Raw genomic sequence first — 13,933 nt, 5'->3', positions numbered from 1 at the left:
GCAGGGCCTGGGAATGAGATGTATTTGCTTCCCCAGCACAGAGGGAAGGGTGTTAGTTGTTGCCTCTAGAATGCTTAAGCAACAGAGAGCATCCAGGAGAGCATGTTCCAGAAGTAGGTGGCCCAGGTGGCGAGGGGGCGTTCATAAAACCACGCCAGGTGCCCAGGGAATATGACAGTGCCTGGACTCGCTAAAAACGTCTGCTGAATGCTTGCCGCAGTTGTACCCAAACACACGTTTTATACAGCTTTTCTCCAGCTTTCCTGGGCGGCCCGTCGGGTGGCTGGAAAGGGCCGATGGAAAGGGAGGACCTCCCCAGCACCGGGTGGTGCCTGCCACCTGGGGGCATGCACTAGCAGATGACTGAGTGTCACTTGGGAAGTGTTTTTCCTGTCCTCAGCAATACTCATGCGTTGGTGACTTTACAGTTTCCTGGGGTTTTTCTCAGCCATTTCAGTGACTCAGTGTAAAGCTTCGCACCAGCTATCAGCCTTGAATCATGCCGGATTTGCGTTTTGTTTCAGGAGCTTTTTGTTGTTGTTGTTGGATTTTAGCTTTTTTTTTTTTTAATCAGTTTCTCCCAATCTTTCTTCAGGCATGCGCACGCGTCACCTAGCACTGGCCCAGAGCGTCATCTGTGACTTTTGTCCTCAGGAGTGGTCCTCCTGACTCAGGCTGTCTAGCTGGGTTGCCTGACCACCAAGGTGTGGAAAGGGAAGCAGAAGAAATCCTTACTGTGCTTCTCATGTCAGGATGTGTGAGTTAAAGAGCCAACCCTGAGCCTCTTGAATGTGGTACTTTTAATTATCAGGGTCGTGGAAGGAGATCGAAGGAAAAATGAATAGCTAATGCCATTTTCTGTGCAGAAATCGGCCAGCCACAGCACTTCCGTACTCAGGGGACAGCCTGCATACTGCTGCCCTGGCCAGCCCTGTGCTGACCACGGTAGGGTCCAGCATGCTCCACTGTACCTCACTATGCCTCTGTTTCCCCGTCTGAGTGTGGAGATGCTAACAGTTCCTTCCTTCTCTATGTAAATATCCAGTGTTGTGTCTTTATCTGCTTTGTAAAGTAAATTAGTATAAACTTGCTCCTTAGATGAATTAGGACAAATAGGTTCAAGTGATCTATTGTGCAGCATGGTGACTGTCATTAAGAACATTGTATTCTTGAAAATAGCTGAGAGTAGATTGTAAGCATCCTCACCACAAGAGAGGATTAAGCATGTGAAGTAATTACATAGGTTAATTAGCTCAATTTAGCCATTGCACAGTGTATATACATACTTCAAAACATGTTCTACCCAATAAATCTATCCAGTTTTATTTGTGAGTTAAAAATACAAATGAAAACAAATGCATTAGAAAATTATGATAACATTTTATTTTTTTTTGTTGCCCATAACTTGTATGACATGTTAGAATATATAAATTATACTTCATGGACGAGTTTTTCAAAAACCATCAAGATAACTTTTCAGGCCATCTTCTAGGTCTTTTTTTTAAATTCCTTTGAAATGTAAAAGCCAAGATAATTTGCCAAGCCATCTTATAAGTCTTGTTATTCTTTTTTCCTTCGAAATTTCTAAACAGTATCTCCCCAGGTTTTCTCCTTTACTGAAAACCAGATGTCCAAGGACATTGAAAAACAAACCTTTTGACTTAGACCATGAGTTTCTTCCATAGATGTCCACTGAATGCCCAGAATGTGCCAGGCATTGACACCAGGTACGAATGCCATAGGAATCTTTGCCCTGGCAGAGAGAGAGCGAGAGAGAGAGAGAGAGAGAGAGAGAGCAAGAGAGAGCTCTGTGCTACAAGGTAGACAGCATCTCGTGCTGTGCAGCCTTGTGGGGGTTCAGATACAGAGCAGTTGCTCCGGGGAGTAAGAGGGGGATTGGAGAAGAGTTCTGCGTGAGGCTGTGTTCTATCCGACCATTGAAAGATGAGGATGCACCAGTGAAGAGAGCTCAGCTGTGGCCCTGAATGTAGTCACCAGAGAGGATATGCAGCCATTCAGAGGAAGAGAAGCAGGCTGTTGTCAAGGCTGAGGACCCAGCCTTGAGTCGGCCACGTAGGGTGGCACCTGGACTCAGGCACTCACTCACTGTGATTCCCAGCTTCCGATCGTCTCTGGGCCCTGAGGCTTTTCACCCTTAAAATAGACCGTAGTGGCAGACATATTTTACAAGGTAAGCTCCAGAAGATGTGCATAAAAACTTCTCAAGTTTGGGGCAGGTGCATAATACTCAATAAGTGGTAGCTCTAGAAAATCCTGCACAAGAAGGAGACTTGAAAAGCATACTGATTGTGGCCAGCGCCACAGCTCAATAGGCTAATCCTCTGCCTGCGGCACCAGCACACCGGGTTCTAGTCCCGGTCAGGGCGCCGGATTCTGTCCCGGTTGCCCCTCTTCCAGGCCAGCTCTCTGCTGTGGCCCGGGAGTGCAGTGGAGGATGGCCCAAGTGCTTGGGCCCTGCACCCCATGGGAGACCAGGAGAAGCACCTGGCTCCTGCCATCAGATCAGCGCAGTGCACTGGCCGCAGCGCTCCGGCCACGGAGGCCTTTGGAGGGTGAACCAACAGCAAAAGAAGACCTTTCTCTCTGTCTCTCTCTCTCACTGTCCACTCTGCCTGTCCAAAAAAAAAAAAAAAAAAACGAAAAGCATACTGATTATGATTTGAGGAGTAGGTATTTGGGGTTATATTTTGGTGCAGGTGATGCGTTTTCCAGGACAGTTTTTCTAGTCTGAGTGGAGAAAGATCCTTACTGTTGAAGATAGAATGTTTGTTCATTTGGTGAGATTTTCCCAAGCCCCTCTGCAGTTTACGAATACATTGTTTTCCCCATAAGAGGGCTTTAGTGAGTAGGGAGAAGGTCAGGGATAGCTGCAGCCTCTTGAGATTAAATTGCTGGGCCCAGAAATGTGGAGCAAGGGTGAGTCACCTCCATCTCCTCCACCTGCCTGTGTGTCAGATTGGATGCCGTCTCCTGTTCTGTTTCTGCCGCCTTTATCCTCTAGAATTGCCCCTTCCTGACTGAGCCAATACTCAGATTTCTTTACCGTAAAAACACCCCCTAGTTTTAGAAATGGCTGCTAATTTTGGAAATATTCTGAACTCTTTAAATCTATTTAAAAAAAAGAAAGAGAAAACTAAGTCTGCTTTTCTGGGGTCTAATATGGAATTTTTCAGCGTTTTTAACCATGCCCTACCCATGAAGAAGATTCTGTGGCATCTTCCTCTCTGTAGCTTCTGTTTGGAGCAATAGGTGGGTCCATGTGTTTACTTTCCAAATAAGAAATTACAGTATAGGACTGACTACTCCTTTTCATTATGGGACTGATACCTTCCCCCCAGTTTCTGATTCGTCAATGGAGGTGCACTGGCCTTTAAAATAGAAGTAGAGGTGGGTGTTTGGCCTGGCAGTTAAGGTGTCAGCATCCCACATTGGAGTGCCTGGGTCCAATTCCAAGTCCCCACTCCTGATACCAGCTTCCTGCCAACACAGACCCCAAGAGAGGTAACAGTGGTGATTCAGTATTAATTCCCTGCCACCCTCGTGGGAGACCTGAATTGAGTTCCTGGCTCTCAGCTTCGCAGGAATTTGGGAGTTGGACAGCAAATGGGATCTTTCTGTCTCTGCTCACTACCCCCTGTAAATAAAAATTAAATTTTTTGAGAAGTAGGAATGTATTTGCTCCTGTATTCGCTAAATACTTATCTCCTAGGCCAGAGAAAAGCTTGGGTCTGTAGTGAGGTGGGAGAGTCAGGCAGTAAATAAGTAAATGGAGACATGAATAACAAGAGGAAGTCAGGTGTAGCACTAATACCGTCACCTCTGAAATGTCTCAGGAAGCTGGCTTCTGCTTGGTTTGTGTGACAGGTCGAATCCTGGGTCTGAACACTTCTGAGATCATAAGCACACGTCTATACGTCTTACACAGAGACATAGTTCCGTGTGCACTTGACTATGCCATTTTTTGTTTCCAGGCAGGATTTGAATGGAAACTGAGTGACCTTTCAGGTGCACTGCATCAGGAAGTCCCTAGGTGGCGATAAAGATGAACTTGCTAGAGAATCTCACCATTGTTCATTATCTATTATCCATTTATTTCCAAGAGGAAAGTTACCACTTCCTGATACTGAGTGTTTGTTGTCGTTTTCATTTTCCCGGGTGCCAAGGGCAGGAAACACTGCCCTGGCTTTTGGGAACTAGCAGCATTGTTTGCTGGAGCAACTGCCCCTAAACATTTGTAGACACCTGCATGTCCCAGCTGTGTCCCTGGTGGCTGTGTAGCCTTGATCACGCCAAGCCCCCACTTTCTTGGCTGCCAGATACGGACAATAATACCCGACCCACAACATCACAGGGTGGTGAGAAAAAACAAGAAAAATAAAACGTACAAATGCATTTTGAAAACTACACAGCATTACACAAATGCAAGGCCAAGCGCAACAGTCATCTTGTTGTTGCAAAATAAAATAGCTTCAGTGATTTGGAGTTGCCATAAGCTTCCATCATGTGTCATATCTGGAGGACAGACAACAAATTATATAGCTGTGCTCACTTAATCCTAACACAGATTGTAATTCTGGTGCAAGTAGCAGTATTTGTTGCCAAGACTAACCTATCTGAGAAATGATGGTTTCAGTCAGTGTTGGCAGTGACTGGCGATTAACAGTGGGAAATACCGAAGCTTATGTCACCCAGGAAGGAGGCCAGCAGCAATTGAGCTTTTCTTTTAATACACAGAATGTAGAAAGCTCTTTTGGAGCCTTTCTGGAACTCAGGTATCTACCATTCCGTGTTACACACTGGGTGTGGCAGTGCCCTTAGCTTTTTGTTTGTTTCTTTACGTTTTTCTTGTTTCCTCTAAATGTTTGCAGAAGCAAGTTGTCCATGAACATGATTCCAACATATACCTGGTAATATTCCGTAAAGAAATACCTGTCAGTGTGCCCAGCAGAGTCCCCGACCACTTCAGTGTCACTTCAGATGAACAAAACTAAGAGCACATACACTACTCTTTTAACTGCTTTTAAAAAGAAGATTGGAAAAAAAGTTCAAAGAAGCCAACGTTTGCAGTAATGTTTCTTGTGTGTATATGGAATATTACTATCATTACTGCTGTCCTGTGTGCCTCTGAAGAAAGTTGAGTCCTTTTTTAAGAAATGTCTAGCTTATACCGTTTGTCCGATACAAATACATATAATACAATAGATGGTGTATGATTTCTAGAACAATTTTGAACTGGAAGAAAAGAATTTTTGGATTTTCCTTTCTTTACAGGTAACTCTTCACATTAGGTCCTTCATTATTTAGAAAAGTTTTTGTTTTTTCATTTTAGAAAAACTTCAGGCAGTTTATTGAAAAAGTTGTGGTGGAGAGAAAACTCCTATTATGTGAACATTTGCCTGCCCCAACCTGTGGCCATGGGAGGTGTAGCTTGTTCAGTGCTCTGCTCTTTCTCTATTGATTGTGCTGGTACTGCTGTGAGCCTCCTTCCTCAGTAGATTTTGTGATGATTCCAGTGAGTTGTCAGCTTGGAATGTGTATGTGTTTTATTTTTCCCCATCGTCCCTAAATGATGATCCGAAGCCATTAGCATTCTGTGTTGACCAGCATTTTGTCCCGTCACAGCACACACTTGAATTTCCTTCATTGTAATTTCCCTTTTTTTTTTTTTTAAACCAACATTTTTTTTTAAACCCTATTTTTGTGAGCTGTTGGATTGATGGACTTGGCCCTGTCCAGCTGTTTACATTTGTCTGTGTATGTTGTTGTACCACATTTTAATATGTGGAAGTAATCGCGTACTGGTTGTTCTGTGTCTGAGACTGGGATTAACCTTCCTGCCCCCATTCAATTTCCTTCCAGGTCCAACTGGCCCACCTTCAACACTCCCTCTAAGCACCCAGACCTCTAGTGGCAGCTCCACCCTATCCAAGAAGAGGCCTCCTCCCCCACCACCCGGACACAAGAGAACCCTGTCCGACCCTCCCAGCCCACTACCTCATGGGCCCCCAAACAAAGGCGCAGTTCCTTGGGGTAAGTTACCCAAAGTCAGGGCCAAAGCTGCCCAGGGCCAGGCAGTGCGTGGGACTCCACTGGGCAGTGGACAGTCAGCACATGCAGGAAATGTAGCAGACTGCACACCTGTTGGATGAGGACTCGGATGCTTGTAATCAGACCTGCCTCAGAGGTCAAGAAGTGATGTGAAATATATTTAGAATCATCAAAAGCTATGAGTAGTAATAAGGTGCTGGCATTTCCTAGACCTCATTCAGTCATAATCGCAACTCTGTGTGGTAGGTGTTGCCAATCTTATTTACAGATAAGGAAATAGGCTCAGGAAAGCAGAGCGATCCATTCTCGCGACAGCCAGAAAGGTTGTCTTATAAAACCAGATCATAGTCACTCTTCTCCTGACCACCCTCTGAAGCTGTCCTGCTGAGCTCACCCCACCGTGGGCCTGTAGGAGATGTGTGTCCAGGGCCTTAATCCCATCCCCTCCGGTGCCGCTCTGCTCTCCCCACTGGCCTTCCTCCACTTGATGCACCATGCTCCCCTTCTTCCAGGGGCCCTCTGCTCCCTGAGACTCTGCCGTGCTCTTTGAAAGCCTGGGCCCTGTTATCCTTTCCATTGTCAGCTGCATGTTTGTCTCCCTGACCTACCTCTCTCAAGGAGCCTCCTGCGTATCCATTTCCTCCCAGGCACCTTGTCCCCTCGTGTCTTTCTCCCCCGTGAGGGTGGGAGCCCCATGAGAGCGGAAACTTTGTCTGTCTTGTCCTTCCTGTGTTTGCAGAGCCTGGAATTGTGCCCGGCACACAGAGGATGTTCAGTGATCGCTTGAGGATGAATAAACTTAGCAAGAGTCAGCCAGTATAATCACCTCTGTGACATTGACCACAAACGACAAATTTCTGCCTGCAAGGGACACAGTTTCCATCTTTACTACTAACCCGTCAGCAGTTCCAGGGCCACCCTATCACCTCGCAGGGCCCTGGCCCATGAAGGATGTGCCTGGAAGCTTGGCTGAAAGAACTTGCCACTATGCATGTCTCATCACTTCCTGCCAAAGAGTTTCACTGTGGGATTGTTTTTTCTGTTTCGTTTTTTGATTGTGCTTATCATGCTGATAGGTAATTCAGCTTAATGCTTCTAAAGGCATCATAAAAAGCCTGAATCAAGTGTTAAAAATTTTTTGGAAAAAAAAAACACCATACTGTCCACTTGCAGATTGGCACACCTGTCCACCATCTGACCCAAATGCCACAGTGTGGGTGTGGGTGGGTGTGCACATGTGAGAATGGGGCTGTTTAGCCGTTCATTTGTTGATTCAGCTCATTTTTGACACCACCTGTGTTTATTGCTTGGGCCTTCTCAATCCATATGCTCACAGAGCTCATGATCATCTGAGGACAACAGACAGGTACTAACAATTAAACTGTATGTTCCTTACTGTCAGGATGGCTGTGTTAAGTAAGTACTGTGGAAATGCTGAGGGATAGACTGTCCGATTGCATAGGAAAGTCAGGGGAGGCCTCAGAGAGGAGCAGGAGTTTGAGAGGGTTTTAAGGAATTTGTTCCCAGGAGAAACAACCGAGGCAGGAATAACGGAGGCACGCGGGCACACACGCACGTGGATACCAGGAATGCCTCTGACAGCTTCCGAGCTTGCATCCCTAGGCCTTCCAGAGTCCCCAGGTTTTATCAGAGAGGGACTTTTCTCTCCACAGTAATGTCCATGGAAAGTCACGTTTCCTGTTTAGATTCGCATACCTCAGTTCACAAATTAGCCTTCTTTGTAAATTTCGTTAAACTCTGATCCTCTTGTTTACCCGGTTTTATTTCTTTGTAAGGCTTCTATAGTGCGTGTAGCCACTTTACGTGGACTCAAGCATCCCTCAAATAAATCTGTCATTTCTTAAGACTTCTCTCGCACCACTAAGTAGCAAGCCAGGCACCTGGCCTTTTCTTTCTCCCAGAGCCGGTGAGTGAGGAGTTTTTTTCACTAAGAAACAAGCCTGTTGTCATCGTGGAGAAGTTACTGCCCACCTGACAACTAGCTGAGAGCCTCACACCTACAACCTGCTCTGAAAGACAGGAAACCTGAAATCTGCCCGCTGCACAGGAGCCATTGTCCGTGTGACACGGGTTCTGGTAGTCACCCCCAGACAAGGCTAAATGTTAATTCTGGAATTACCATGGCTGTTCATCATGTGTTGGCATGAGCTCAAGTGTGAGATACACTTAAACGCACCTCCAGGCACAGGTCAGAAGCAGGCATGTGAGTGCACACGGGCGTACACACAAACACAGTAGGACTTCTCTAAGGAAGTGGTATGTTGTCATTTGTGTCATGTGGTCACTGCCTGGTGATCCTAACACCCGTCTCCTGCCGCCATGGTGTTCCAGAGGCAGGGGCCAGACCGCTTGTTGGGAAGGCACATAGAGGTGAGCCTCCCAAGCTGTATTTTTCCACAGTACCTGCAGCTTCCCTGCGTGCCCATCTTCCCACTGCCCGTATGTCCCCCTGAACCTCCCATCTCTCCTCAGCCCATGACATTGAGGGATTTGGGGCTGTCAGAGATCAAGTCTGGGGTTGGGGGAGGCACCTGGCATCAGGACATAGTAGAGGAGCAGTCTCTTAGCTCTCCCCCCGCACCTCACCTTCCCTCCCCCAAAACAGGACCTATCTGCCGTAGTAAGATTCAGCACCTTCCCCAACTCATTCTTTCCTCTCAAATCTGAGCCCTCAACCTAGAATATTATTCTCTCTATTCCTTGTTCATGCCTAGTCACTCTTCAAGACCGGATCTCCTAGGACCTGCTTTAAAGGCTTTGCCCAGGCCACTGTCTTGCGTGCACACACATAGGTTATGCCAGGGCACATGTAGAGCAGTCTCTGACGTGAGCTGTGGTGTCACACGGCCTTCTAATGCCATCTCTACCTCTTGGTAGTCCTGTGGCTTTCAGCGACTGTCTGAATTGTTCAGTGCCTCAGTTTTTGTGGCTGCAAGATGAGACTAATAATAGTGCCTAAATGATCCATAGAGTTACTATGAAGGCTGAATGAGAAAGGGCCCAGGAAATAGGAAGCCCTCAGTAAATGGCAGCTACTGTTGCTCTTACTCTCACCCTAGCATTTTGCTGGACGACTTGACGGTAGACTGGCACATGAAATAGAAACCTGCTTCCTACAGCTGCTGCAACAAGTACCACAGATGGGGTACTCACATCCTGTATCAGGGTGCCTAGAGTCAAGTCCCAGCTCCAATCCTGACTTCCAGCTTCCTGCGGATGCAGACCCCGGGAGGCAGTGGTGATGGCTCAAGCAGTTGTGTTCCTGTTACTCATGCAGGAGATCTGATTCCCAGTTCCCAGTGCAAATCACAGCAGGCATTTGAGAAGTAAACCAGTAGATAGGTGCTCGCTCTCTTGCTCTCGCTCTCTCTCTCTCTCTCTCTCTGTCTCTCTCAGCAGCCTCTCCTCCACCAGGAGAAGGCTCCACCTGTCGAGCTTTGAAACTTACGCCGCTGGTTGGCTCTCCCATCACTTTGTTCCTCCTGGTCTCCTTGGGCATTTCTGGCATTCAGCTCATTTGCAAAGTGGCCGTGACTGCCAGGTCCTGCCTCCACCGTGAGTCACACTTGGCTCGTGCGCCACTATCAGTGCCACTCCATCCCCCTACAGCACAGTGCCATGTGTGCGGCTCCAGCTCTGCCCAGGCAGGGATGGCCACTGCAGAATCGCAACGTCCATCGTGCTCAAAATAGCCCAGGCGTCACGTGACTGCAGTCCCTCCTCTGATGAGCACAGCCATCTGTCTCAGGAGACTTCTCAGGCAGGCTTTTGATAAGAAAACAAACAGGCCTCTGAATTTTGAAGTAGCATTTCATTAAACCTCTCCCTGTTTTTGATAACCTACTTTATAACAGATGAACATATCTTAATGCAGCTTAAATGCTAAGGAAATGAGAACAGCGGAAGAGTAAAAGTACCAAGGGTACCATCTCTTCACAAAATCCGTAACATCAGGTCTTGTACAGTAGCTAGAAGCAGACTGCAGATTTTGACCCCAGTGTTCTTACCGGACCCTTCTCCTTTGACGTTCAGAGACAGTGCTGCAGTGGCTGTCGTGGGAGGCTGTAACGTACACTGATGAACATCTTGGAAGTCTGAGTAGTTATCCAGAGTCTACCAATCCCTGGTTTACTGACCTCTGGGAATCGCTGATGTTCACCATCAGCCACTGGGTCGAATTTTTCTTTAATGTAGAGCAAATAGTAAATGAAAAACTATCCCACAAAGTGGTTCACTTCTCACATTTCAAGGCTAGGACTTGGAGGTGAAAAAGAGCTCAGTGTTTGAAATGCCCAGTAAGTGCATTTCAAATTAGCATTGCCTTGCTAAGGAGCCTTGGGGCAGAGACTTCCTTTTCCTGTTGTCAACCCCAAGGTGCGCAGGAGGAGGTGGAGGCCTCGCAGAGGAAGCTGTCACTGAGATCCCAGTCACTGCTCAGAGCTGCCGTGAGAATTCAGAACCAGCCTTCTCTGGCTCCCTAATCCACACTGTCAGCCGCAGCTCATGAGGAGGAGGAGAATCCTCAGCGTGTGACGGGGAGGTGGTGTAGGAATTCACCGAGAACGGGAGGGAAAGGGACAGAAGAGGCACAGTTACAGGAGCATGGCAACTGTGTCTCCAGAGGACAGCCAGTCCCCTAAGTGAGCAGACAGGAAGGTTAAATGAGGATTCTGGTTAGCAGGGCCTGTCCATGTTGGGCAGCAACACCCACACCTGGTCTGATGATTCAGCCGTGTGACCGCACAGGGACCACTCAGAGCTGGGGGCTTCAGCAGCCTCTCTGGCCCCAGCTTCACTCCGGCATATGTGGGTTAATGTTTTCTGTCTTGAAAGGGAATTAGCAAATGCAACAGTTGATTCCACAAACATTGTGGTTGTTATGGCTCATTTAAGTCTGAATGGGTGAGATTTGATATCCAGCCCCAGAGACTCAGCATTGAATGTGGTGTGGCAGAGGAATGCCTGCCTGAAAGAAATCAGAGCTCAGAGGATTTCCTAAGAGGTAACTAAAGAAGCCCTGAAATACTAAGTTACAGGCTCCTGGAGCTAACTTGATGAGTAGGAGGAAAATCTTATCAAAATTCAACAAAAGTCATTTGAAGGTCTTTGGGCCAGGTAATGCCGGTTTAGCTTTTTTGCTTTTTGTGTATATATGCTGGAGTTACAGAACATTCTGCCTGGGAAGTCCAGTCTTAGCGCTCTGCCAGCCTTCCTGGGTTAGTAGATTAAGCAGGTCTGGGGGATGAGAACATGAGGTAGTTCAGAGGACAGACCTTGGACGTGGGCTCTGACCCTTCTCTGCCACTTCAGCTTGGGCAAGTTGCTTTGCTTTCCTCCCTGCTTCTTCATAAACTCACATAACATGGGCAGCGATTATTGCCCATTTCTTGAGCATGGTTACTTTGAGGTACTGAGCACAGTACCTTGTTCATGGAAAGAGCTCAGCAAGTGGTGTTGCTGTTACTCGTGTGACTATCGGGCATTCGTGATGGACACTGAAGAGCACAGATCCATGGTAGGGACGCGGGCATGTCACTCGGTTGCCACTCACTGGCTTAGCCTCACTTTCTTGAATTTTGAAGGGGAGCAGTGATGCCAGTGCCTCTTGGTGGGGGTGTAAGGAAGCAGGGCCGGGGGGTGTTGGAAGCACCTGGGCAGCTGTTGGTGCTGTGGAGCAGATGCATCGTGTAGCAGGAGGGTTGGTTCAGGTCTTTCCACAAACCCCGTCCTCTGCTGTCTGCCTTCCTGTTTCTGAGCCGCTCAGCCAGCCCCGCCCCACTTGCCCCCAGGTGGTATCACGGGTGTGTCAGCAGGGTAAGAGCAGCATATGCCAAAGGAAGAGAACGTTTGGAGTTTGCAGAACAGCTGCTGGCAGGGCAGGCAGGGAGATGAAGGAGAGCCTCAGCTCCTGGCTGTGCCCTGTGGGTCCCCAGGGCTCCTCCTGGGTGCCTAGCAGCTCGGGGCCCCCGCACTGTCCTGTACTTCTCCTGCCATGAGGTGGTCTCGGAAGAGCCCGATTCTACTCTAACCAGTCCTTTGACCTGGACAAGGTGCACTTGGACTCGTCTGCCTCTGCTTTTGCTGCTCCCCCAGCTGCAAAGTTCTTCACCTGTTTAGTGCCTCAAGGGACACTCCCTGCCCCCTCTTACCAGTTAGATTTTCTGCACTATTTCCTCTGCATTTTCACAGCAACCTACCTAATTCAACATTCATTTCATTCCACCTTATTAGTACAGTTCCTGTGCATAAGTCTCCCAGGCCAGACCCTGTGCTGCCAGAGCGGTGACGTTTGGTTTGCATTTGTGCCTCCTGCTTCACAGCATTCCTTGCACAAAGTAGATGCTTAACAAACATGAGTGTTTGAATGATGAGTGGGTAAGTGGGGCCTTGCCCAACAGGGCACCAGTTGTCACTACTGTATTTTTCTGAGTCTGGCTGGTTGGGGTTGGTCTCCCAACATGGGAATCTCTAGGTGAATTCAAAATCTTTCTATTTTTTCTGCCCCACAGGCAAGGGACAAGAGCTTCAGCACCAAGTTCCCAAGTTCTTTTAGAGGCCTTACCAGGGAGCAGGCTGCTTGCTTCTTTGACATAACTCCCATGCTAGCAGTAAAAACCTTGTGAAAGCCCCAAACAGTGCTGAATTGGGTTTTGCTTTAATGCCAGAAATGCATTCGTTCTGGGTGGAGTCTTTTAAGTGCCTTTCTGGAGCCTGAGGAGTGCCTGTCTGTCTGCCAAGCCCGCGTAACCCGTGTTGCAGATGCAGCTTCTGACTTGCGGTTTTCCTCGTAGGAAACGATGTGGGCTCCTCATCTTCAAGTAAGACTGCAAACAAGTTTGAAGGGCTCTCTCAGCAGTCGAGGTAAGCAGCCCTGGCAAGTTTCCTCCTCTGTCGGGCTCCTGGCTGCAGTGGACGTGGCCGGTAGTGACTTTGCCAGTGCTACTCAAAGCGTGGTCAGCGGGCGGTGCTGGTTCCAGGGAGAGACCAGGCATTCACGGTCCGCTTGCATGCGCATCTCACCGCAGAGCGAAGGGCGCTGGCCCAGCCCCTCTGTAGACAGACCATGGTTTTGGCAGCACAGCTCTGCCCGTGCGATGACAGGCAGGGAACTCAGCTCCCCTCCCTGGTAGTCAGAGTCACACGGTGTGCCTCAGCACGGTGCCCGCCGGAACACGTTCTTGTTTTTAATTTTCGTGTTTTAAGAAAGCTTACGACTCCTTCTGCAGACTTGGGATTGAAATGTAGTCTCCAGGGAAACCTGATACAATAACCCAGAGATTTTCAGATGTCAGAATAGGGCCCTAAAGCCGGCGCCGTGGCTCAATAGGCTAATCCTCCACCTTGCGGCGCCGGCACACCGGGTTCTAGTCCCGGTTGGGGCGCCGGATTCTGTCCCGGTTGCCCCTCTTCCAGGCCAGCTCTCTGCTATGGCCAGGGAGTGCAGTGGAGGATGGCCCAGGTGCTTGGGCCCTGCACCCCATGGGAGACCAGGAAAAGCACCTGGCTCCTGGCTCCTGCCAGGATCAGCGCGGTGCGCCGGCTGCAGCGGCGGCCATTGGAGGGTGAACCAGCGGCAAAGGAAGACCTTTCTCTCTCTGTCTCTCTCTCTCACTGTCCACTCTGCCTGTCAAAAAAAAAAAAAAAAAAAAAAAAAAAAAAAAAAAAAAGAATAGGGCCCTTTACAGGTGCCCAGGTGTAAGATTTGTTTTTGCGCTGGGCTGAAAGGGTGTGCCTTTCCTCCTGTGGACACTCAGAGAGCTGGGGGCAGTTTTAATCCCAGCTGCACCCCAAAGCGTTTTCTCTCGAGGTGTGATCTGAGATATGGACACGACAAGCCACTTCC

At 48.3% G+C, this 13,933-nt stretch overlaps 1 protein-coding gene across 8 annotated transcripts in view; it reads left to right on the top strand.

Moving 5' to 3' along the window:
• Positions 1 to 13,933, top strand: part of ASAP1 (ArfGAP with SH3 domain, ankyrin repeat and PH domain 1) — a 381,209-nt gene that overhangs the window by 348,868 nt on the left and 18,408 nt on the right. For 7 of the 8 annotated variants that reach the window (XM_051844821.2, XM_051844824.2, XM_017341534.3 and 4 more), the window contains 2 exons: positions 5,881 to 6,051; positions 12,882 to 12,951. In XM_051844821.2, the coding sequence (XP_051700781.1) occupies positions 5,881 to 6,051; positions 12,882 to 12,951 (241 nt within the window). The remainder of the gene's footprint in view (positions 1 to 5,880; positions 6,052 to 12,881; positions 12,952 to 13,933) is intronic. The other variant, XM_051844826.2, reaches the window with a different exon arrangement.

This window comes from Oryctolagus cuniculus, chromosome 6, assembly GCF_964237555.1.
Source record: "Oryctolagus cuniculus chromosome 6, mOryCun1.1, whole genome shotgun sequence".
NCBI classification, from domain to species: Eukaryota; Metazoa; Chordata; class Mammalia; order Lagomorpha; family Leporidae; genus Oryctolagus; species Oryctolagus cuniculus.
Note: the sequence above shows the minus strand (reverse complement) of the source record. Positions and strands in the feature narration are given on the sequence as shown.